This window comes from Chroicocephalus ridibundus, chromosome 1, assembly GCF_963924245.1.
Source record: "Chroicocephalus ridibundus chromosome 1, bChrRid1.1, whole genome shotgun sequence".
Lineage (NCBI taxonomy): Eukaryota > Metazoa > Chordata > Aves > Charadriiformes > Laridae > Chroicocephalus > Chroicocephalus ridibundus.
The window spans coordinates 158,628,590-158,653,716 of record NC_086284.1 but is presented as its reverse complement, the minus strand read 5'-3'; the positions used below and the strand labels follow the sequence as shown (position 1 = coordinate 158,653,716).

Genomic DNA, 25,127 nt, shown 5'->3' with positions numbered 1-25,127 from the left:
GGGAAATTTTGCCTTACAAATACTACAGCAGGGTCACTGGAGAGCTGCCATCACACAAGTCTTTCCTCTTGTCTGATGCTCAGAATATTTAAGATAGAAAATCATTATCTGGTCCCATTCTGATAGAGGAACACGCAAAACCCAGGTCTTCCGAGTGGGTGAATATTGCAGTGAAAGTGGATGCCACCCCAGATGTATACCACCACCTCTGGTTATTACCTCCAGAAAGCGTACTCACTGAAAGAAAAACAAAACACTAAATTGTATCAGCTGTCCATCCCCAAAAGACAGGTAGGTCCTGAAGCACTCTCTCACAAAGCCAAAGAGAGAAAAATGGGGAAAGTAAATCTCCCTCATAACCTGTTCTACCAACCTTGGTCAACAAGGGTCATCAAATTGCCCTTTACTGTTACCTAGCAGTACCACTGATGGTAATTGAGGTTTTTGCGGAAAGGAAGTACACTTCATCATGTAAAATACCAGGCTCAAAGCAAAGAATTATTACTATTCCTAAAAGAAAAAAAAACAAACAAACAAAAAAAACCCCAAGATACAGAATATCCACAAGTATAATTTCGGTATATTCTATAAGTAAGCTTCAAAAGCGACTTTAGCAGGTTTGGGATAAGGCTATTTTGAGTACTGCAGTTTCATTTTCAAGCCCAACGAGTCTATACTTTTTAACTATGAATTTGTAGGGCTGTAATACAAATTTCAGAGATAATGAGAACATCCGTGTAATGCTTGCTCTCCTTAATCACTTGCATACACTCCCAGTATTTTAGTTTTGACATAATTGCACAAGAAAAAGACAGACATTACACACTTGCACCATCTGCCTCCACAGGGGCAAATGTTTTCCAGGTGCAAAAGCTAAATGACCATAGGATGATTATTTCATTGAAACACTTGCTAATGCACCAGGAATAGCGTGCAGAAAAGGCCAAATTATAAGCCCAATATTAAATTTATACATCATCTATCTGCTGACAATAATTTTTTAATCCATACTGTTCTGGTCTGCTGAACAATTTTTTTAGTGTCTGTTACCTCAAGAGAACTGATAGGCTCAAGGGACTGGTTGTAATAAGGATGCAGGTTGTCACTGTGTTTAAAGTTTCGGGCATTGCTTTGATTAAAAAAAAAAAAAAAAAAAAAAGCAGTGAATCAAAGCCAATTAAATGAAAAAGTCCAAAAGCCTATACAGAAAAGCAACACACTTCACCATGCTCCAGAGTAGCCCTGGGAGAAACAGATGGTCCGTACAGCAGGCCAATGACAATATTTCATCACCTCTCTCACAGTGCAGCCCCTTCACACTGGGCGGTGACTTTTCCAAATAAAGAGCAAACGAACGAGAGTCATAAATCCACAGCTTCAGCCCTTCATTGTTGGCTCAACACCTTTAAACAAGATGATGGAGGTCAACCACAGAAAAGTCTCTTAGTTCCTTATAGCAACATATATCTTTAGGAAAGGAGGTGGGACCTCCACACCCTGGGGATGCAAAGGGTGGTCTCCTCACCAGGAGGAGTGCCCACAGCAGATCCAAGGTCTGGTGCATATGTGAGGCCATACATGACGCCCACAGGAAGCCTGGGTCAGAGCTGATAGCTAAGTGCAGCTCCCATGTCACTGCTCCGCTGCCTTAACCACAGGCCGAGCCTTCCTTTTGCTCCCTAGGACCACTGCCACCATACCTTTCTTAAGGAGCAACTTCCTCTTCCCACCTTTAATTCACACAGATGTTGTGAGGCACACAGAAGGAAATGGTACCACCTCAAGGCCATAAACGGTCTTGCTCCAGCCAGGAAGACTGATATTTGCATAAACAGGTGCATTGCTAGAAACACAGTTTTCAGAAACCACAGTAAAATTTCATAAAGTTTTTTTCTTCCTCCCCACATAATTACATATCTTAATTTTGTAGTTGGACACCTTAATTGCATAATTAAAAGGACATGAAGTTTCAGCTTAATTAGTCTTCCTAATTGTGATGCAAGTTCATATCCTAGTGATGCAACTCCATTTGCAGAAAACATGGCACCTGTTTCTGTACGCATCTCAACCATTCCTACATACCAGGAATAATGGTATGGACGAGGGACGCAGTTTCATGTTTAAATTGAGGGAGGAAAGTCTGCTTGGGAGCCTGATCATTCTGGCTTTTCATTGCCATAAAGGAGGTCCTGACTAGGCCACTGGCCCATTACTTCATAGGGTTAAAAAGGGGTTGCAATGGTATGGTGGCTGCATTCCTGAAGCCTTATCTAGCAAGCACATCAAGTAGTGATGTGCTGTGCAGGCAAAGCCAAGTTGTATTCCCACTAGCACATATGTACCTCGGCTGCCTTTCATTTTTTAATCCATGCAGTTCTGACCTATCAGACAACTTGCTTGATGTCTGTTGCTATCAGGGAACTGTTTTTAGAGTTCAAGTCCACATTCCTCAACAGCAACAGTAGGTTCAGAGCCACTCAGTGCTATTATGAACCAACTGGCACAAGGGCTGCATGGAGTTGCACCGTACCAGGGAAAGCCCCGGAAAGACAAAATTGCTTCAAGAGGCTTAATGCCTCCCGGTGATTTTGGGCCTGAGACATCTTCCTTGACTGAAGGCGAGGTGGGGAACACAGTCCTTCCTCCATTTTTAAGACCAGCCTGTCAGCATACATATGGCAGGCACCAAAGCATAGACAAAAAGAGTTACTGGAACAAACCTCCACACATCTTCCCCATTTATAGTCTCAAATGAGCAGCTCTGACAGACTGCAGGGACAATTCACCTCCTTTTAAACAGTTCTGGATAAATGCAGACAGACCTCATAATTATACAGCACATGAAATAATTATTTTATGTATTTATTTTTAAGTTAGTATCAAGGGGCCACCATCCATCCAGTGCACTGAACGTGGCAGAGGTCCTGCTGATCAGAAACAGATGTGATCAGAGCGCCAGAGATCATTTCATAGTGTGCAGAGCCTAAATTAATGGTCCAGAGTCCAACTTTGTTCTGGCATTTTCTAACTTGTGTGTGCTTGACTTTACAACCTCAATAATGTGCCTTTAATGCAATTTTCTGTGCAAGTTCTCAGTTTTTTTTAACGCTCATTAAAAATCCATCACATTGCATCGTTTTGCATCCCCAGGGGTCATCAAAAGACCCTAGGACTATGGCAGAGACCTTTGCCAAGTGAGCTAATGGCGGAGCTGACGGAAGCAGCAGGTTGTCTTTCACGCAAGGGAGCTGCGAGACACAGCCTGACAGAGGGTCTTACTAATACTTCCTCAGAGAGAAAAACCAGTAGAGTCGAAGAGTTCCTAAACCAAAATGCTAGGCCCCTTGCTAGGTGCTGACACCTTACCAGTGAGCCTCCATCTGCTCCTCTGGCAGCACCGCCACTTCCCCGCTCTTCCTCATCCATGGACCCGCCACCAACCCCAGCCCCAATCTCTGCTTCTCACTTGAGCAGACCTGCACTGCTGCCCTCGCCCAGCCTCTGCCTCCCCGCCCATCATGAGCTCCCCAACCGATCCCTTCCCAACACAGACCCATGCTGTTTCATATCAGCCATTCGCCATCCTCCGTGCAGCAATTCATCCCAGGACCGCATGCACAAATCCCCTCCTTTCTTATCACTTCGACACCCACAGCACACAACCTTTCTCTCCTCCCCGGCAGCGCTGCACACAGGTGGTGGGTGAGTCGAGGGGAAAAGGGCTGGTGGAGGGGGTGAGACAGGCTCCTCGCTTGCAGTTCTTGTGCTCAAGCCTCACTGATGCTATCACATGGGGGATCCATTACAGAAGTGGTTTTCTCAGTCCCTGTAATTGGAGCAAGCTGAACCGCTCTCAGGGACTCGCTGCCTGGTCAACCCTCAGCACAGACGCAGGGTGAGAATATGTTTAGCAAAGACAGAATCAGAAATATTGGCTTAAAGTTATATATAAACATAAGAGACTCCAGTGAATGTGTGCTAACTGCAATTTTTCAAAGACTGACAATTTGCCCAAATTTGCATGAGAAAGGCAAAAAGTACATCCAGTGACAAAAAACACCTCCTCTCACCAAATATTGAATCCCTGCATCAAAGCTAATATAAGAATGAAACGCCACCTCTAAAGAGTAATAATAATAATTAAAAAAAACACCATAACAACGAAACACCACAAACCAGAAAGATCTCAAAAATAAAACAAGCAAACCCACATTTTTTTTTAGCCTTTGTCTCAGAAATGATGGAGATCATTTTAACTGAAGTTTTTAAATAATTTCACGTAAGGCAGACACTAGCCCTGGAAAACTCCAAGCCCGGCTGCTTAGAGTTTGATAAAACAGTAAGTAATTGAAAATAGAGTTGTATAATGGGGGCATCACACAACCTTAATTTGTGGTGCTCTCAGACCCGCCTATAATTAAGTACGCCAGATTAAAAATAAAGGAAGTGCTGGCTCTCAGTCTGAGAGTGCACATAAAAATCTCAGCTCATAGCTAGTTATTTTATGCAAGTTCTAATCCATTGTAGTGGAGGGGTGACAATGACAACGTTGTCTGACCCTTAATTACAGGAAAGATGCTATAATACTGTACATACCAGACAGCCTATGACAAACTTGAAATTAATACTGGAGACTCTGCCTGCTCCCCATGACTTGAAAACTGGGAGTACTCTGATGCCACAAGGAGAGAGGATGCCTCTTTGTTTTTCTTTTCTTGCTCATCTTTTCATTCCTCTGTTTCCCTCATTTTCCATCATTCCCAAAACCAAATAAAAAACACTGCAAATGATTAAATTACATTTGACGCACGTTTCATTTTCACATCATTCAGGTACAAAGGAGGCGCAAACACCTCTGAAGAAGTGATCCCATGTCCTGGCAGGTGGCCGAACCAGACACATGAAGCAGCATAGAAGGACCCACTGGAAGCGAGAGTGCTTTAGGGAACAAATGACAGTCTGCTACATCACAAAACAGCACCAGCGCTGGCTGAAAAGCCCCAGAATTAAACAAGAGAAGCTACCATGCAGGCATCTAAACAGTGCGCGTCCAGAGCTCTGTGTTTTGCTGCATGATTTAATACCACTAGAATTAAAGTGAAGGGTGTCCGGATCTCCCTTTTGTGAAAAGCAACAAAGCACTGCGGTCACCAGGGAAGAATATCACTAATTCCTGAAGGGAAGAAGAGACAATCCTTCCCTCCTCAAGGCTCCTGCACAGAGACAGTGAGTGGAAGTACAGAAGTGGGATTCAAAGGCTTGTGGAAATACAGAAGATAAACTCAGCCTCCTTTTTTCCCTTGCACCTTATTCATGACATCTTGAGTACCTACGGACTGACAAGAAGTGAGCCCACAGGAAAGACGAGTAACTCAGTCCTTTTCGTAACGTGAATTCATCTTGTAAGAGACAAAGTAGATAGAGCAAGGAATATGCATAACTTTTATTCCCTTTCCCAGCACTAGCAGAATACCCCTTAGCAACCATAGGTGTGAGACAGAAAGAGCAGCAAAATTAATTATTTCAATCACCTTTCAGTGTGCTTGAGCAGTCAGTCACCATCACCAGCCTGAGTAAGTTATCGTGGGCCACTAACAAAGGCTGATACCTACTACAAAACAGAAGGTAGTTGAATAGATGCCAAACAAAGCCGAAGGAAAAGCAGAATTTCAAACAGACTGAATGAAAGGATCGCAGGAAGCAAACTTCAAGGAGACTTGAAAAACTGCCTCAAAAAAGTGGGCTCAAGTGTTGCTCCCAAGTACCATCCAGATTAAAAGCAAAACAAAAGCAACTGGGGTTTCCTGGAGCACTGAATCACCCATTCAAGCTGTAAGGAGACTGAGCAACTGACTACACGCGGGAATAGCAACACTGGGTATGCACGAAGTGTCAAATCCAGAGCAGAATGCACTGAAAGGTATTTTCCTTCTTTAATCACTGAAAAATGCAGTAACACCGTGCATTACTTGTAAAACAGCAGGTTGGACCGTTCAGACAGAAATATACTTTTTAAGCTGACATGTTCCTCTCTGGGCTGCTAGTTATAAAAAAAAAAAAAAAAAAAAAAAGTGCTTGTTGCACATTATCTCATCTTCAGACTGCACTTTGAAGTCCATTCTGGCCATTCCTCCATGACACAGACAAATTCCAACCCTTAAGAATAATTCTCTCAACTTTATAAAGAAACCCTTGTTCAAGTCAGATAATTTTCATGTAAAGGCTGACACAGAAATGGCTTTCCCGGAACAGGAGTTGATTTGCATTACCCCGTGTCATAGCACATGACAGCTTACTCCGCAGCCTGCCTGTCTGGATCGTCCATAATCCACACAGCCGCAGTCCTCTTCTCCACGAAGCCGCTGCGCACATGACAGGAAGAGCTCGTCTTAATGAAGCGTCTTTGCTCTCGGATCGGTCGTGTGCTCTCTCGAGCTGTTTATCTGGCAGGCCCCTGGATGCAATTTGTAATCGTTGCTCTCCGCTCGCAAAGGAAAGCCCATTACTGTGGCCCGTTCCTTTGGCTCCAGGGTTTTTAACATCTGACATACTGTTGCACAAGTAATGTACCATGCGAATCCGTTAAAGACCCCCTTTGCAGCGTCCCTCAAAGGATCTGCTACTGCACCCCTGTCCCAGCTCACCCTCTCTCCTTCAGTTAAACCGTCTCAAACGCCCCTGGCACATGAAAGTAAAACGCTTCAAGCCCTCAACTGCAAATTCGCTGAGACAGCGACCATCTTTCCATTACATCGCACAGCCTTCATGTGCACAGCGGAGCCCTGATCTTTGACAGGGGTTCGTAGCTCCTGCTGAAATGAAAACTAAAGCGGAGAGAAGTCTGCGCACTGTCGTTCGATTACTTTTTAACTACCACAATGAACTAAAATTCACCAGGGAGGTAATGATAGCAAGTCACTACCATGAACGATTCACCTTCAAAGAGAGGTAAGAGGAGAGCTGAAGCCCAGAGAAGACAGTTTTCTTCACTCTCTCTGCAAGTGCCTGGATGCAGATCAGTGATATTTTCCAGAGGCAGAACAAAGAAACTAGATGCTGATACACAGAGGCTTTAAAAGAGATTAAGAAGCTGATAAAAACAAAAGGACTGACAACAGAATTGGGATCGAGAGCAGAAGAGAATAAGAGCACAACACGAGACAAATTACAGAAATCCTGGCAGGAAGAAAGAGGCTTGTCGAGAGAAAGGAAAGGGCCGCTCAGCCAGGCAAAGTCTCAGAGAAGTCATGTACTGGAGAGGGGATGCAGGATGGCAACGCTACCTTGAGCCACATACAAGGAAGAGACTCTCATGCAATGAAACGGGTTTGTTAACGATTACAGTTGGATTTGTGTATTTCTTGTGCTAACTAAAACAACGATAAATTCTTTTAAGGCTCATTACAGATCTGTATCATTATTTCCAGCTTTAGTTTGTCTCCTAGGATCTAACCATAAGACATGAAGCTGGAGGCCTGAAGACAAATACTTTTGTTTATCGTTGGAGAGTTTGAGTTCAGTGCCTGTCCTAAGAGAAGCTAGACTGGAAGATCCAGTCATGGCAAAAAACCAATGGACAGAAATATTTGAATTGGAAGAATATGAAAAAGACACTCAGGAAAGCATTAGGACAATCCACTCGAACCAAGTAAAGTGTAGTAGCGCATAAATCTAATATAGCATGTGCCAAACACGGCAGCCTGGGAAAAGGTGACCCTCACTGGCCCCTACCAGAGGTCTGAAGGTAAACTTTAATTTTAATGTCTGTCCCAAGTGGTGAGTGAAAACAGTGGTTGCACTGTAAAGGCCCAGGTAAGGGGATGCACTCCCATCCTGGCATATCGCACTGCATAGAGGATGCTTTATTTACTAGTGTCAATACACTAGGAATAGCTAACTCAAGCTACGGGACTTTCGAATCCTTTAGGAAACCATACTTCTATATTAATGTACACAACCATATGCGTACGTTCATGTGCATGCATACACACACACTAAATCCGTTCATTTCCCCACAGAACAAAATGAACACCTAACAATTTTATGGTTTGGATACTGTTCATTTTCCAAAAGGGGTTCTGTACAACATTCATGCTTTTATTCACACTAAGCATCCATCTTTAACATGCATCTGTCCCTTGAAGAAGCACATGCAGCAGAGGTGCGTTAAGATGACGCTCTGCTATAGAGCATTCTCATTAGCCCCCTTCAGAAAGGGCTGTTTTCCTTCTCCTGGGGAAACTCTCCTACTGAACAATGCTCAAGGAAAGCCTAATGTGCAAGGCTGAAGATTTTCTATGCTACAGTCCCACCAGCTACAGTTAGTTTTGTTCTATTGTATTCTTTGGGCAGCCCACTGGAGAACCTGGCCCTCCTCAACTCCTCTTACTTCAAATCTGTGCAAAGGGCCAGAACCTGCCCATGACTTCCACGTTAGCCTTGGGACCTGCAAGTTGGTGTAAAGGCTCTCTGCTGTGGTAATTTCCCTGTCCTCAAGATAAAACAGAAAAAGATAACAAACTTTATGGATTCTTGGAAGAGGAAAGCGGAAAATGGAAGTCATGTGAGGAAGGAATTGGGTAGCTGCAAACTTGAAGCGGTTTAGAAGATTGATTGGTTTCACTTTTGCATCCACAGGTATCAGCATTTAGACAAACAATACTTTCAAAAACCATTTCTTAAACTTATGCAACAGAAAAGCTACAATTTGTAACTAAGGAAAAAATGAGGCAGCATTCTGTTGAAGGGGAACATTTTCAAAATTATGTAGCGTCATATAACATATGCCTAACAAAATAGCTAAGATGCTCTGTACTAACAATACTGATTTCTAACAAATCCTGGAACACTAACACAACTCAGAGCATTTGAAGGACTGCCAGCATAATCCTGAAATGTAAAGGGACAAGAGGAAAGCAGAGGTAATAAGTCAATTAGCCTGACATCATCCTTACATAAAATAATACAACTATCAATTTGGGATGCCATCAACAAGGAATTTGAAGAGAGGCTAAAAATGTAATTAATGCCTTTCAGTATTGTCAAACGAGCCTTTCATTTTGGGCTAGGGTGGTTTTTTTGGCAGGGTTATAGATATGGTTGCTAAATACAACTCTTCCAATAGCATGTACTTGGCCTAGTCCAATGCACTACAATCACTACACCACATAACATCTTGCCTGAAAGACCTCACATGACACGGAGAACTGATGCGATACCAAAGTAGACAAGCTAAAAGTTGGCTCAAATCTTGGCCAGAAAACACGGCCAATAAACATGAGGTATTAATCAGTGGGACTTTTACTAGGAGGATTTACAGGTATAGTTTCTTACTCACTAATAAAAGCAATCATGAGTTACAGCCACTTATAACTGACCCCGGATTTTCTGTGCTCAGGAATGTGTCCACAGGTCTCTCTCTAGCATCCTGCTGCCACAGAGCCCTTGGAGTGGCCATGGGACTTCATAGTTCAAAATCTGCCCCGGTAGCTGTTTGATAGTTTTTGGGCATCAGACCGCCAGCAATGGTCCCAACTCACCTGAACGATGACAAACCCATCCTCACCATGGCATTTATACGGGTACAACCCAGGCAGCAGGTCATCTATTAAAGCAGGGCTGCAGGAGGCAGCTGAGACGATCTGAGAGCTCACTGCCGCTGAAAAAAGTTGTTCCCTTCCCCCTGCCACCCACCTCCACATATTCCCTCTTGCTGCTTTCCCTGTGTTCATCTGATCCCTGCCTGAGCTGATGCAGCCACTAAACCAGCCCAGGAGAAATGAAATTATTTTGCTGGTGGTTTTATATCTAGACGGAGAGAGGGGGGTGCCTGCGTAGTTAGCTGGGTAAGTCTGCCGAGGGGCCAAAGGAGCGCTGGACTCAGCACCAGCAAGTGGGTGATGGGAAGGGGAACATCCCTTTTGGCAGCTGCAAGCGATTAGGTCAGCTCAGTCACTATGTGAAATGTTTCCCTTAGACACAGTGGCTCTAAAGCTCTTTCCTGGCAGAGTTACCCACCGACACAAAGATGGGTAGGATAGCACAGAGCAAAAAGGACAGGCAGCAGGGAAGAAAAGTCATCTGGCAGTATAATGATACATCTAGGAAGCAGAAACACAGACCACACCTCCAGGGTGGAAGGCTCTGCTTGGAAAGGTCACGGATACATCCTTGGTCACTGCTTCAATTGGAGCTGGAAGCATTGCTGGTGGGGCTAGATGCACCAACGTAATCCTCAGGGGTATAAAAAAAAGGGGCTACCAGGCAGAAGCAAGGAAACAACATTTAGAGCATTTAGGTAAGACAACCATCAACTGTTAGACACAGTCCTGTTCAGGAAAGGCGTGGGAGCTCAAAGGACACCTGAAGAAAGGGATCGAAGGATGGGGAAGAAAAACAAAAAACAACTTATAAATGGGAAGCCTAAGGAGCGCAGTTAGTGCCGCACAGGGAACAGAAAGTTGAAGTGCCTTAACTGCTGCCTGCAAATACTTAACGCAGGAACACGCTCTGACAGCAAGCAGCTTTCCACCCTCCCTGGCAACCAAAACACTCACAGAGTTGGGTATGGACATTATGGAAACTCAACCTTGAATTCAGATGCCATTTCTTGGAGTGGCGGGCACATAAAGATTAAAACAGCTTACCAGGGAAGCTAGTGGACTCAGTATAGCACTCAGCTTTTAGAAGAAAACTCCCTCCTTTTGTTTCTTTTAAGGGGGGCGGGGGGGGGGAGACATCCAAACAAAAACCCACAGCACACGGCACTTCCCCTTACAAAGTTTAAAGGAAAACACACAGCCTGAATACACAGGAAGTCAAAGTAGATGGAAGCATAGCTCATTCTGGTCTATAAATAAACAAGCAATTAACTATTGCTCTAATTGTTGTTTGCTATCGATGGAAGAGGGACTATTTTCCTCCTCTTCCATCAGGGAGGGATTTCTGCTACCAATACAAATCAGTGACAAATTCACGGAACTGGCCCCTTCCACACCAATACAGTCACGCAGCTAAAGACAGCAACAAAAAGGCTTTGGCTGGAAGTTGTCCACAGCTTATCTGCAAAGACAAATACTTCACCCCTTTAAATGGGAGCTTAAGCAAAGATACCAACCCAGCTAACAATTAGCCAAACAGTCCCAGACATGTTTAGGCTTTTCTATACTGAAAGGTTTATTAGAATCTAGCACTTGGCTTTTATTTTAGCACCTTATCCTACCATGCAGTTTCATTAAACGTGTTCTAGAGCATGGAGCCTTCTATCTAAGGACACCACAAAGACCCCTGTGAGGAAAGACAAGTCTCCCTTCCTCATACCAAATAAAGCTTATTTGGGAAACCAATCATCCACTTCCACTTAAAAAAAAAATAAAAATCATAACAATTAAAAAAAACCCCAAGCAGCTATTGTGAACAGTGATTTTTTGAAGGAAAGAGGGGGAAACAACAAAAGAAACGCTTCTACAGGTGCATTGGTAATGTCTATTATTAAAGGGGACAATCACAGAGATGCAAGACCACAACAATTGAACCTTACAACTACAGCACAACGTCGTTGGAGGATTTCATGCAACCCTCTGGTTGTACAGTGGGATGAGCATGCGTAGGTGTATAAACAGCTGTAAAGAATGGTTTCCACTCACAGTAAGTACCAGTAACCTAAAGCAACTTTTAAGGAAGGAAGAAAAAAAAGATGCAAAACCTACCATTTCAGTGCACCCAGACACACTTTCCAATAAGTAGAGAACTTTCTAGAAGACATATTGATATAATGAACCTCTAACCAAGTCTCCTCATCAACACAAACTGAGAAACAACTAATTCTTCTAACCTACTCCTAGGTACTAGACCTCATAAGGTATACTCTCAACTTCAAAACACAAGCATCCAGAAGAGACCACATATCCTTCAACAGCCGTGCCCACACTAGTTTACCACCCTGTGAGATTAATTATTAATTATTAGGCAGGATTAATTATTCCATTAGCAACATACAAAGCACCTGAGACTTACTGCTATGGGCAGGTGACCTGTGCGCTTCAGCCTCATGAAAATTAAAGTTGTGCTATTAGTTGTCTCTCCTGACAGATGAGAGCCAGAATAACAGTTGGTTTTTTGATTCGGAAACAAGTCTATTCGAGCAGGGTTGTATTTTACAGCAGAGCACAGCCCTTTTTTTGTGTGTGCACAATTTGCCTCCTGTTGCTTGACCACTGGCACAGGCTTCCACACGTGCCCTATCATAGCTTTTCTTCCTACGGAACAAAGCAGTGAAAGACTGACCTATGGTGTTAGAAACCAGCATTGAGAAGTAAAAAGGAAAAGAAAAAGGAAGAGTTTGATGGCAGTACATGGTGATGGGACAACATTTGGGGACTGGGTTATCTGGAGTGCTTGTGACTGAGCTTAGCCAAAGAGGTTTTTACGGTTATAGCTGCTGGCATGTTGGCAAAAGGGCAGATGAGTATCTTACTTGCCTGCACCTGGTTGGTGAAACGCTGAAACGAATAGACGGGAGATGACTCAGAGGCCCTTATGAAACATCCTCGGACCAGTCATCCGAGGCTACGGGGGTTCCTATTGTTCCATTAGCAAGTTGCGGCTGGTGATAAAATAGGTTGCACGTCTCTCAGATAGTGCAAGCATGTGTTAGCCTTTCCTTGTTTTTAAGATATTTTAGTGCCTGTGAAAGATGCTATGTGAGCTCAGGCAGCCGAGGCACCCCAAGTACGCAGTAATTACAGCATCCGTGTTAGCTGCTCGGGCTTCTCCACCTTGCCAGTGAATTGGCTGTGGTCTTGTTTCTGTTCAAGCAGCAAAACAGCAGTTTTGCGTGCAATTGGTACTCCACAACCCTCTCAGCTCATAAAGTTCTTAAACAAAACAAACTTTCCTGGATTTAATTAAAGAACAACAAGAGGTAGCCCAGAGGCTGCATATTCCACATCACATTATCCTCACTTATTAGAAACGTATTTCAGTGTTTCCCTCATTAAAAAGGAGAGAGATTATGTAGTTTGCATCGCTGCCTGCAGCCACGTTTTTCAAACTAACTTGGGTGTCAAAAGACAAAGCTCCTAAATCTATATTTGGCTACTCAAATAAAGGGGCTAGCCATTTAGCCAATAAAGGGGCTTAGCTAGCCATTGCACACAAATTCTCCAGAAACAAAGGGAAGTTGCAAGCACCCAACTTTTTCTAAAGGAAAGAATAAATCACCACATTATGTACATGTAAGTGTCCAACTACAGACACCTGAGGATAGCAGAGGAAAGGAGTTGTGACCACAATGATCAGAAGAGTTAAGACGACAGAAACGCCCAGCTGAAACTGTTTGCAGCTGTACCAGTAATGCAAGGAAGAAATAAAAATATATAGGAGCGGAAAAGAGAAGAGAGGAAGGATGGGGAGAACAAGGATGGATTTGTTAAGTGTGTCTGTCTTAGAAAGGGGGCCAGAGCTTCGAGAGGGCCCAGGGGACGGGGTGCCCCATCTCACCGACACACAGACCCGTAGGTCAGCCCCGAGAAACGCCGAGTCGGCAAGAAGCGGACGGCTGCATGTCTGCTGTGTGCCTTGCAAGGCAACAACCCAACTGTTGGGCTTGCCCTACCTGTTCTGTGTATAACATTTCTTTGGCCCTCAAAAGCTTTAATTTGCAGAGTAGAGACACAATTTTCACACAGCTGAGACACCCAACTGTCTGCACAATTTTACCAAGCGCGTGCCTACACGAACCCCTAATTATCTGCACTGTCATGTATAATTACTCAGTCTGAACATGTAGTAATCGTAAATATGTGAATGTTAGGCATACTTCATACATTCAATAGCATCCTGCGTTTGTACGCAGGCGACTCTCTGTAAGTATAAGTAAGATCATACCCTGAATAGGGCAAGCAAAATAAATAAAAAAGATTTAGTGTACATGTCATTTATCCCAGGACCTTACATGAAAACAGAAAATTCCTTTCTAAAATATATAAACAAGTGGTTTCTGTGTTTTATCTTTTAAATAATTGGACACAGTGCTTCCACAGCCCGCACTAATGACAGAAATTGAAGCTCATTATTCAAGCCTGCTGTGATCAATATAGAGAAAGCACGAGGACAGTCATGAGCAGGCAGTCCTAGCACACAATTTTTAAGGTCAGTTTAAGTTACTGTGTGACTACCTTGAAAAAAGGACATTATCAGAGAAATATAAATGTGGAAGTGGAAGAAGGATGCAGTCAAGAAATATCACTGTGCACATCTCAGCGCACCTAAACAGTCTTTCATGTAGTGGAACCTCACATTTGCAAGAACCTGGAACTAGTCAAACACGAAACTCAGCATATAAAGCAGGGTTAGCTTAACCCAAGCATGAAAAGGCTGGATAAATCTACAACAGCCAGATCTCATCCATCTCTTTCTCTTATTCTGGGTATCAGAAAGATTGAAGCGTTAATAGCTGTCTTATTGACTCATTACCTTACAGGTTTTAAAATCTGCATAAAAATAGATTTCAAAAAATCTCTTATTCAAATCAAGCACATTTGACTGCAGCTACATCAAACAGAGTCCCAGTTTTATCAGAGAGATGCTGCTTCATGTCAGTTAGTTGACACAACCACGCGTCTGCCTCTGTGCTAAATACATGTGCTCACGGGGAGGAGGGGGAGAGAAAGGAGGAGAGCACAAGCCCGTATGCAAACATGCTGTTATCTATTTTTTTTCCAGTTGGAAAAAAACTGTTAGCACAGCTCAATCAAATCTATTGAAAAGAGCTAGGGACTCATTCAACCGCTCTATTCCAACAAGCTCTTTATCCCAAATGTGCTGAAGACCATGGGAGTTCCTCAGCTGACCTCAGTGGGGTTCGGATCAGACGCACTCTGCAAGTAATCTCATTTGATATGGTTGTGTTAATTGGCTGTGCTGCTGGAATAAAAAGTATTGCAGAGCATGAGAAGGGCTGACAAAATCTGACTTACGGAAAGCAGCAGCAAGGCTCAAGCATGATAAAGGCAATATGAGGATTTTGCCCTTGCTGTGCAGACACTAGTGTGATCGAGGGTGAAGCATGTAAATAATCTGTGCAACAGGAAGGTTTCTTCTCCACCAGCAAGTAGGTGATTTACCCACTTCTTAAATTTACTATGACAACAGTTATCCTGTTCCCAACACCCCCTCCTTTGTAAAGGCTTTAGCCAGATGTAGAAACGGGCAACACCGACACTCCAGCTTCACTGCCATGCTCAGACACATCCCAAATCAATATGAAGAAGCCCTTTTACCTCTGGCCTTCTCTGATGGATGAACATCGTTATGCAAGACTTTCAGAGCAGTAATGTCTGCAGCACGCTATGGAGTTGCATTAAAAAATGCATTGTCCAAGTTGTCATACTATATTTTATCAATTATTTTACTACATTTGCTGTTTCCAAGGCGTCCATAGAACAGCGATCTCCAAGCCTTTTTGATTGTACAACCCTAACACTAACACACTTTTGAGCACACACCCCCAATATATATATATGTACTTATTAATAGATTATATACATGTACTACTGTATTAATAAATTATGTACATTACAAAGCATACACAAAAGTAGAAATTAAGAAAGGATGAGATAAAGATGTAGTAGTGTTGGGGTTTTTTTTAATTAATGGTACAAAAAAAATTTTTTCCCTGCACTCGAACGGATTTTCTTGCATATCCCTTAGGGTGGACGCACCCCACTTTGGTGCCATAGAGGTCCACTCTATGGAGATGCCGTAGAGGACTCAGATATGCTTCCTTCCCCATTGCCAATGACATTTCAAAGTCTTAACCATATACACGCAGACCCCAGCCTGTTCTTCAGGCAAGAAGCTGGCCCATGAGCGCTGGGCAGCGCAGCAGATGTTTGCATTCTGCATCTGCCGGTTGTCGCTGTTATCACACAACTGGTCAGCACTGCTGCCTTCTGCTCAGTGCTTAGTTTTTATAAGACTGTCCCTGAATTTCCAGTTGCAATCAGTGAATCAAAAAACCCCTCACCTTTAACACAGTGTTTATATTCTGCAAACAGAATTAAAAATTTAAGTCTTCTCATCTTCGCTTTTATGGATTGGGAAATCACACAACTCTTTCCTACACCTTTCGCTTAGTCTCTTTTTATGTCTCCCCTCCTTGCTGTCCTACTGAAGACATTAGTCTTCCCATCTTTTCTTTTTCCTGTTTTCATAGATATGAGCAAGCCATCCGCCTCTCTGCCCCCCTGCAAAAGTTTTCCCAAAATCTGGCCACCAAGCTGGATTTTTTGTCTCCTTTACCACTTTCCTAACAATATCTCTCACGGGTCTCTTAAAAAAAAAATTCCTCAAATTAATGAGTTCTGAGGCATGGAGACAAGGACATGTGTTATTGAGCTTATTCACATAGGGGAGCCAAAATCACCTAATAAGGTAGAGCTTTAAAGCTTTATCAGTTTATGAAAAGGCTTAGGGGATAACACAGGTGCCTGCAATCGCAGGGCACTGGGCTCAGCGTCTCAAGGGCCCCCTTTCCAGACTTACCCTGTCACCCACCTTTGCCTTGCTTCCTGCTGTTTATTCCTGGGCTGCACTATAAGCACTGGAAAGCAGAAGACATGCCTTCGCTTATTTTTTGACAGGCCTAACCATTCCTGTATTTCAAAAGCTATAAAAAAGCCGTGTCAAATTTAAAGCACCACACCTATTATCATTTCCAGTCAAAGGTAGGGCCTCCACACTTGTCTTCACGCTGACTGCTTTCCCTGTAAGCCATCCCCTTATTAACGTCAATTGCAAATCAAACTGTAGAGGTGAAATTCATCACTGTGCAGAGAGTCAGCAGGTATCCTACTTCAGCCCATCAAAACAGGGCTTACATTAAACTCTAAGTAGCGCTTAGATCTTATATTAAGCCTTCATAGAGGGTGTGCTGCACTTTTTCTGAGTTACACTTCATGCAAACCATAACACTAGGAAAATGCACTTCACCACTTAGGCACTGTGCAAATAGATATTACAAGGCAAAAAAAACCAACTTCGACAGATAGGCTAAGGGGCACTATATTAGGAAACACTTGAATATGTTTTTTTTTTCAATGCCATTTTATTCTAAGAAATTGATCTCTTTTCTGAGAAAATTATAAGTGATGTGATCTGATAACCTGTAATAAACACATTATGGTCCCAAACCCAGACCTTATCAAGTGGAAAATACCTTTAAACCTTCTCAAACTACATGAGATTCCAAATGCATGTCTTTGTCACTGACATACCAACAGGAAAACAATCTTAGGAAAGACCCAGAAAACCCCAGTAAAACCAGAAGCCGGTGTTCAAGTATGATCTTTCTTAATAGGATTTTATAACAACGTAGTTCCACTGACTTCTACAGAAAAAAAAAAAAACACAAAACTTAATTTGTGTTTAAGGGCAAACAAAACCATAACTGCTTCTTGAGAAACTCTACAACCCTCATATTATCTAACTTGCTCTCCTAAGCAGTCTCTCCTCTTCTGCTGAGGGTTTAACCCAGAACTGCATCAGGCCTGAGCCTGGGATCGGAGGAGAGGCACCACAGGGCTCTTAAAACTGTCGCAACGGGAAGACTGAACCTACGCTGTCCTCCTGCTCTCCTTCACACAGCCATGGCAAAACTATGACTGTAGTACAAGACCTTACTGATCACCAGAGCACCACATCGACCACACACCACGCACTAGCAAAGCCATGCTCCACTGCAGAGTAGCAAGGCCACCATCCCCAGGACCAAGTGGAGCTCTACCAGGGGAAGCAAGGCACTCAAGGCTCTGCCAGCATCCATCAAGGACCACACTCCTTCATACTCCCTGCACATCGCATCTTGTAGTATAGAATCGTACATTAAGCCCAGTTTATTTCCCCGAGAGCAAGGAAGGAGCATTGCTATGGAAAGGTGGGACACATCCTATCCTGGCCAGATGATGCTTCTCTTCTGGCAGAGGGGAGGAAAAATCCGCAGCTCTTTTAATCATTTCACCTCAAATTAAAGTACTCCTCCATCAAAGTTTGAACTCGCAGTAGAGGGGTGGCACATCACTGCAGAGCTTCAGATTCGTGCCCGGCTTCCAGTCGGTGAAGGCAACATCTGCCTTTAGGTTGTGTCTTGGTAATTTCATTACCACGATCCCTCGCCACCCCTTCCAGAAGTGGACTCTGCTGCCTAACAGCACCAGCGCAGGCTCTCTTTGTAGAAGGAGAAATGCCCATGATGCTGCTCCGGAGGATACACAAGCAGGCTGTTTCATCTGGGCTACTAATACTCTGCACTGGTTACTGATTACAGAATTACTGCCCCTCAGTTAATTAATTGCATTGTCTGCAAGCAAAAGAATCTCACTGATCTTAAAACAAGGGCTACCTGTATGTAAACTATGAGAACAGAGCAGAATACAGGAGGAGGATGTTGAGCATTTAATTTCAGTAGATCCTGTCCTTCAAATAAAACTTCCACTGATTAAATTCATTGCAGACAACACTGCGGACACCTTTATACCAGTTCATAATTAATTTATACCACTTTGGCTTTCCTTAAAGGGACTGAAAAAGATATTGCAAGATTATTTCTCAAAATTACCAACAAAACCTTGTGACAATTTTATTAATTCAGTACAAAGAATGTCAAACTTCCAGATAAACCTCTGCAGGTGTGTGTGCATACCTGCAGGAACAGAAAGCTTCCATGAACTATTTTCCCTGTTTATATGAGCCCCTGCTTATGTGCCAAAAAAAAAAGAAAGAGCAAAACACAACAAATACTACTGTCCTGTTTGACTGCCGATGCACAAGCGTGACAGTGGGGACAGAAAGCCAGACGTCGCTTCCCACTGCCACCTCTCCCAAGCACGCGTGGCAGCAGGGCGACAGTGCCTTTCCCGAAGGGGACAGGGGTAAGAGCTGACGGCTGCGTTTTCCCTTTACGCCTACATCCAGAGGGGAGCATGATCTCTAGGCAAGACTGTGTGCCTATGTGGGAGTGAGTTGCGGGCAGCGGCTGGGGTGAGCGCTCGCCTTCATCAATCAGTAGAAAGTACACAAAAGAGGCCTCAACTCCAGAAAACCCCTCACCCTACCTCCCGTGCTCCTCGTAGTTTCTCCCGTAAGCACGCGTTCAGTATTTCCTCCCGCTCCGTGTGTACGTATTCCTCATCTCCATGCCGAATGCCGTGCAAGCCCATCAGATGAATAAGACCTTTATAAAGCTCACAGGTGCTGTTGTGCATTGCTGTTCGTGTAATAAATATGGCAGTAAGCCAGGAAAGCCAAATGATTATATATGCCTTTAACGGGTTTAGGAAGGATGGAAGGGTGTGGGAAAAGGGGAAGGAGGGAGGGATATAAGTTTAACACTACAGCATTGTTTTCACGGATATTTTTGTTTTAAAAAAAAAAACCACACTGATGTGTATGTACAACAGAGCAAATGAAAACAAGGCAGGTTTCTGGATTTTTTCAGCATGTGATGTGCTAGGTGAGAGTTGACACTATGCATACAACGAAAGAAACACACAAAAGGATTAATCGCGCAGGCAATTGCAAACCAGAGCTCCCACAGCTGGATGAGAGTAAAGACTAAATTGAGTTGTAGCAAAAATATGTTAAATCAATATTAACCACAGACAGCGGGAGCAAATCTTTACTTGCAGGCAGTTTAAACAACCCTCCCCCTCTCTCCCGCCAGCCCATCCCCCCCATACACACGCTGTTTCTGAAAGGTCTCTCAGTACCGTGAGGTATGGCTGGAAAGGTACCACCAGATCCTACAAAGGGAGAGGTGAAGCAGGATTCGGGCAGAGCTGGCTGTCACACCACGGTACTGAGGGACCGATGCTGCTGTGCCAGAGCTGCAAGAGCCAGCGAGGACACGGGCACGGCACAAAGGACACCTTGGAGGGTCTGTGGTGGCTCCTCACCACTCGCATAGGTGAGGAAACACAAAGTGTACCAGCAAACCTCGGGCCACTGCCTCCCCCTTTTCCCATCACGGTTCCAGACCACCTCTTCTGGGTACCTGCCCCAGTCTGCAAGGGTAAATAACTGCGCTAATCATCCAGCATGGGGGCCCTCATGGTAAAACAAACTACACGAAGCAGCAACAGGTAGGCAGGCGATGAAACGTTGAGAAGAAGCTATGTTTTCTCTAACAATACAGAATAACAGCAGCCACCTAACACTGCAGACCGTCTTTTCAAAAACAGGCCAGGATGGGCATGGAGTTGAGATGAACGCTGCGTATTCTTCCTTGCAGTCCAAGTCATTTATGTAGGAGAACACACGTGCATCAAACGTGCTAGGAACTCGGCTCAGTCCATACGATGCAGGGCAGGAAAGGCGCAGACAAGCCGAGTCAGCTTTCAGAGAGTGACAAGGCATTCATTGCTACCACAACTTTCCCCTTGTTCTGTAATCACCGCCTGCAGAACAAATGAAATAGGGTTCCTGGAATTTATTATAGATGCTTTGCTTTGTTATCAATATGCAGGAAACACTGCAGCTACACTGGGGAGGAGAGATAGTTTCATGGTACTCGTTTTTCATACAAGCACAATGTAATGCGTAAGAGCTAGTACGCTGCCAAGAAAGCCTGAAATTTTAGGTCCGCTCTCAGCTCTGCCATAGACTTGTGCACCAGTGGCAAATCATTTCTCTGTGTTCAAGCTCTCCCACCTTTAGATGGGAAAAAGAATGCTCTTGGCAAGAATTCCAGGTTTGTTATGGAACAGTTGAAGTCTTAAAGCAAAAGGTGCTGCAGAAACCAGTATAAGAAGTATAACTCTGCGCTGAAGTTGTGTCCTCCTCTTCCACAAAGGACAGCCACTTCTCTCTTCATTCTCAATGACCACACTTTCAAATCTAAACGCTGCTCAGTAATCCATTTAGTTTTTAGGATTGATAACTTGAAACTGTGGATGAAACTGGTCAGGCCTCTTCCATGCTTCCTCCATGGATGCTCCTCTTCAGCTCTTGACATTTGTCATAAGTATCCACTTGTCAGGCGTTATTTAAATGTAGTCTTCTGGTCGGACAAGACAGACCACAAGCCAAAACCAAACCCAGGCAAAGCCTATGCAAAATTTAACCTAGATAGAATAGCGTACTCGAATTTGGACCTGTTACAAGGTGGTTTGTTTCTGACGGTGGGGTTTTCTTGGAAGGGGAGAAAAGGTAGGCAGGGAAGGAGGTTAATAAAGGCATTTATAAATATGCAGGGTTGCCAGCTTCAATAGCTAAATTCAGGACAATACTGCAACCAGCAAGTCCAGATGATGCACATCTGAGCTAATGGGAGGAGCTTTCCACATTGCATTAGCACCCTAGCTTTTGAAAGCAAAGGCTTGTGGGGGTTGGATTACCTTGGCTGGCAAAATGAAAGTACAGCAGGAATCTGGTTTACTTTTCGAGAAACAGAATTAACTTTAACACACCTCTCCTCATTTGTCAGCCCTTACTGGCAAGCGGTATCCCCCGTCCACCCCACCAGTTCCCTTCCAAGTCTTGCTTCTAGGAAGACTTCACTGAGGAATGTGGAGGGTACAGATGGATTGCTTCCGTGTTTATTCTTTTATTAGGAATTTGTTTCAGTGAGCACCTCTATCATAACACAGTCTGATTTATGCTTACCTTGCAGCCGGGAAGACAAATGTACTAAACTTTCCACAGAACAAGATGACCTCATGCTTTTAAAAAGAAATATTTTTTTAAGGGTTTTTGTAAGGGACAAGACTTTGCCCTCAACAGCAAGCTGCAACCCAGAACCCACGTCAGTCCAAATGACTCAATACATTACAATCTACTGACAAATTCTGATTTCAAAGCTCTTCATTTCAAGAACCACCTTTATGATTTACATATTTCTTGGGGGCAAGCCAGTCACCTCCTTCGGGCCGCTGGCAATCTTCATTCCAGCAGGACCAAGGTGGCGATTACACTTCATTAAGAGGTGGGACAGAAAGAGAACGCAAAGACTTTTCATTTACCTTTATGTGAGCACCAAGCAGAGGCTTCTGCACTTTCATTGCAGCAATTGAATTTCAGAGGAGAAATAGATGAGGGAGAGGAACCTGTACAGGGCTGGTGGATCTAAGTTTCGTGGGGGGTCCCAGAGCTACTTTGGAGAAAAGAACCTTGTAGCTAGCAGGCTCGCAGTCAAAGACTGCAATGGAAAATCTAGATCAGCTCCACTGACTGAGGGAATGCATTCTTCCCTACACCCCTCAGCACTACGTGCTGAGATAAAGGTTTGCCCCTTGATGCTTAGCAGAAGTCTGACTTTCGAGTCAAAACAGTACTGTGTCATCTAGCTGTCTGGGCTACGCTGTACATGTGGCGTCTGCTTCATCGTCTCAGACTGAAGAAATGCTGGAGATAAAGTACGTGCAAATAAAAATAGTTTAAAGAAGAATGCTGGTGATAATGCCCAGTAGTACCTTGTTGCTTCATGCTTCCAAACGTTCTTAAAGAGCTGCTCATGCCTCGCGGGGAAACAGGCAGCACTTTCTGCTTACAAAAATAACTGACACTCCAAATTTCCGCCTCCCTAATGCTATTAGGGGAGATATTGGCATATAAACAGGATGCACATGTCCAAGAGGCTTCTTGATCGGTAACAGACCCTGATCCCAAGGACACCGATAGCCCTCGTGCTCCCTTTGTAGCCCAGGGATTGAAGCAAAGGGTCAAAATGGGAAACACAACCATCACGATTATCTGTAGCCAGGATGACTGTAAGGTCTGAGGGCTCAGATTTCAGATGGGAAAATGAGAAGTACATGACCCACAAAACCCTCAAGCAGTCCAATTTCTATTTTAAAGAGTGAAGGAGAATATGGGCTGTGTAGAGACACCTGAAAACCAAAAGAGGTGCAGTCGGACCCATCTTTCAAGAAAAACAAGAGCTGTGTTGCATCATGTGCAAAATAATGCCTTGCCTGTATAGCTTCCAACACCATGAAGCAATAGAAAGGGGAAAAAACAAACCATCCAGCTACCTCAGTGGAGAAGAATATTGAATTATTCTTTTTAAAGTCTCCAAAAGAGCTCAGGTAGGTCAACAGCAATAAAAAATAAATATATGAGAGAGAATCATGTGAACCCCTCTGATGACGTGCTTTTCTAAAAATAACCATGGGCACTTATTTTGCCCCTGAACCCAACGAGCTGAATAAGATTGCGTTACAGCTGCACGGTCACATTGCAAGATAATACGGGATGCGAGCCAGATTCTCACCTCACGTAAATCAGCACAGCGCCACTGGAGTCACTGCAGTTATTTTGAACAGCCCCAGCGGAGGATCTAGCCACACATTTTTGTGTGATATATACAGCTCACAAGCAGCGTGACCAGCTTTATAAAAGTTCATATTTTTCCAGTCGCAAGTGTCTCACATGCTTCATTATTCAAATTTTATACATTAAAAAAACCCAAAACCCATTAAGATCTCAAAGTTCCCTGAGGACCAAACACATTTTAAAGAAAAGCAGTTACAAGTAAGGCAATGGGTATTTAAAGTTGGGTTTTGTTTGTTTTTTTTTCCTGGTTGTCCTATTTAATGGGTCAAGAGAGCTAGCAGGTTAAGAAGAGGGTTACAAAGAGGCCCACTGAAACCATCTTCTCTTTCTTCCTGGCTAGATCAGAAAGAATCTGGTTTGTTTATTTTTTCCTGTTGTAACATAGGTCAAAGTATTCAAAAGACTGAGAATCACCGACCTCTTGCTTACAGTCTTTGGGCTCACACATATGACAAGACTGGGCAGAAAAGGTTAAGTTCAAAGCAGCTTGGACCTCTAGGGACACTTTGAAGTACTTTAGCATAATCTAAATTCATAAGGACCCCTTTAATGTCTAAGTAAACTAACAAACGCTTTTGGAACAGTCTGGCATCCCCTGAGGAAAAAGAGCTGTGCAGTAATAATCACTGAATTACCCAAATAGTCTAAAAAAATAGTCTGATAAAAAAAAACCTATTAGAGCTGCTCCCTTCCTTGGGCAAAGGTAATTGCATTTTTTGCTTTCTAAAAACAGCAGCCACCATTTTCCTCCCAAAGAGAGTTAGTCTTCAAAGAGAAGTGCCGTTCCTGATAACTGGTGACAGACCACCGCGAGGAAGTTAACTGTTTAGGGCTGGACTGTGTCCCTGCCACCGGACGGGAACAATGCCATGCCGCCCTGCTCCAGGCATTGAAGAACTCTCAAGAATTAAAACTCCTCAAGCAGAGTGCACAACCAACATGCTACATCCTGGCTTTGGACAAAAATACACATGAAAAGGAGCTGGATAAGCACCTACTTTGACAGATGAGCTCCTTCAGAGCTCCATTGCTGTGTGCTTTGTACATGCACATTTCTAGAAGCAAGAGAGGGAGCTCCGTTGTATCTCCAGAAGAGAAACAACAGAACATTTTTATGGCCAAATGACCCTCAACATGCTAGAACTGTGAAACAAACTCCTCTTGTGTTGTCAGTAGTTACTCATAGTTGCTAGAAATACATAGGGCAACTTCCCACTTACTTGGAATTGCATTTCTTGAAAAAAAGAGATTACTTTGGGTAAGGAAGTGAAATTAGAGTATCTTGTGCTACCACAGGAATATTACTCTATATCCTTAATTCTGTGTCATTTCAAAAGGGATCTACTGACCTGCCAAAGTGTGGCCAGGAAGGAAAATTTCCTCTCTTATTACGTACAAGTGGAAAGCATAGAGAGCCTTGTTTTTTCCATTTTCTTCTACAGCAGTGTTAATTCATTTAGGACGAGGCAAAGAAGTCATACATCACAGGCTGTTTCTGGGAGATCAGCGTGACATTTTCTCGCTGCCTCTCTCTTGCTTAATCCAGTATTTACCCAAATTGGATGGATGTCAGTACAGCAGGCAAAGCCTTCATCCAGGACACTGGCCAACAGCTATTAGCTGATAATGAATACAGCACTACCAGCAGTCCTCTCCTTTAGACTGTAGGATCTGCAGAGCAAGAAGGTCTCAGCACAGGGGGCTGAGAGGATCCTTATTACTTCCAGGAGGGGCTGAAGACCAGCCCTGGGAGCTGGTCCTGTCAGCGGTGGCTCTCACCCAGCCACCTGACACATGGG

General features: G+C 43.7%; 1 protein-coding gene across 2 annotated transcripts in view; it reads right to left on the bottom strand.

The window, feature by feature from the left end:
* The window catches only part of TBXAS1 (thromboxane A synthase 1), a 247,037-nt gene that overhangs the window by 186,623 nt on the left and 35,287 nt on the right, over positions 1 to 25,127 (bottom strand). Inside the window, exon 1 of one of the 2 annotated variants that reach the window (XM_063320476.1) lies at positions 18,020 to 18,105. The exons of the other annotated variant lie outside the window; for it this stretch is intronic. Within the exon in view, the coding sequence (XP_063176546.1) occupies positions 18,020 to 18,042 (23 nt within the window). The 5' untranslated portion in view covers positions 18,043 to 18,105. Of the gene's footprint in view, positions 1 to 18,019; positions 18,106 to 25,127 lie in introns of those variants that run through there. 2 annotated transcript variants of the gene reach the window in all.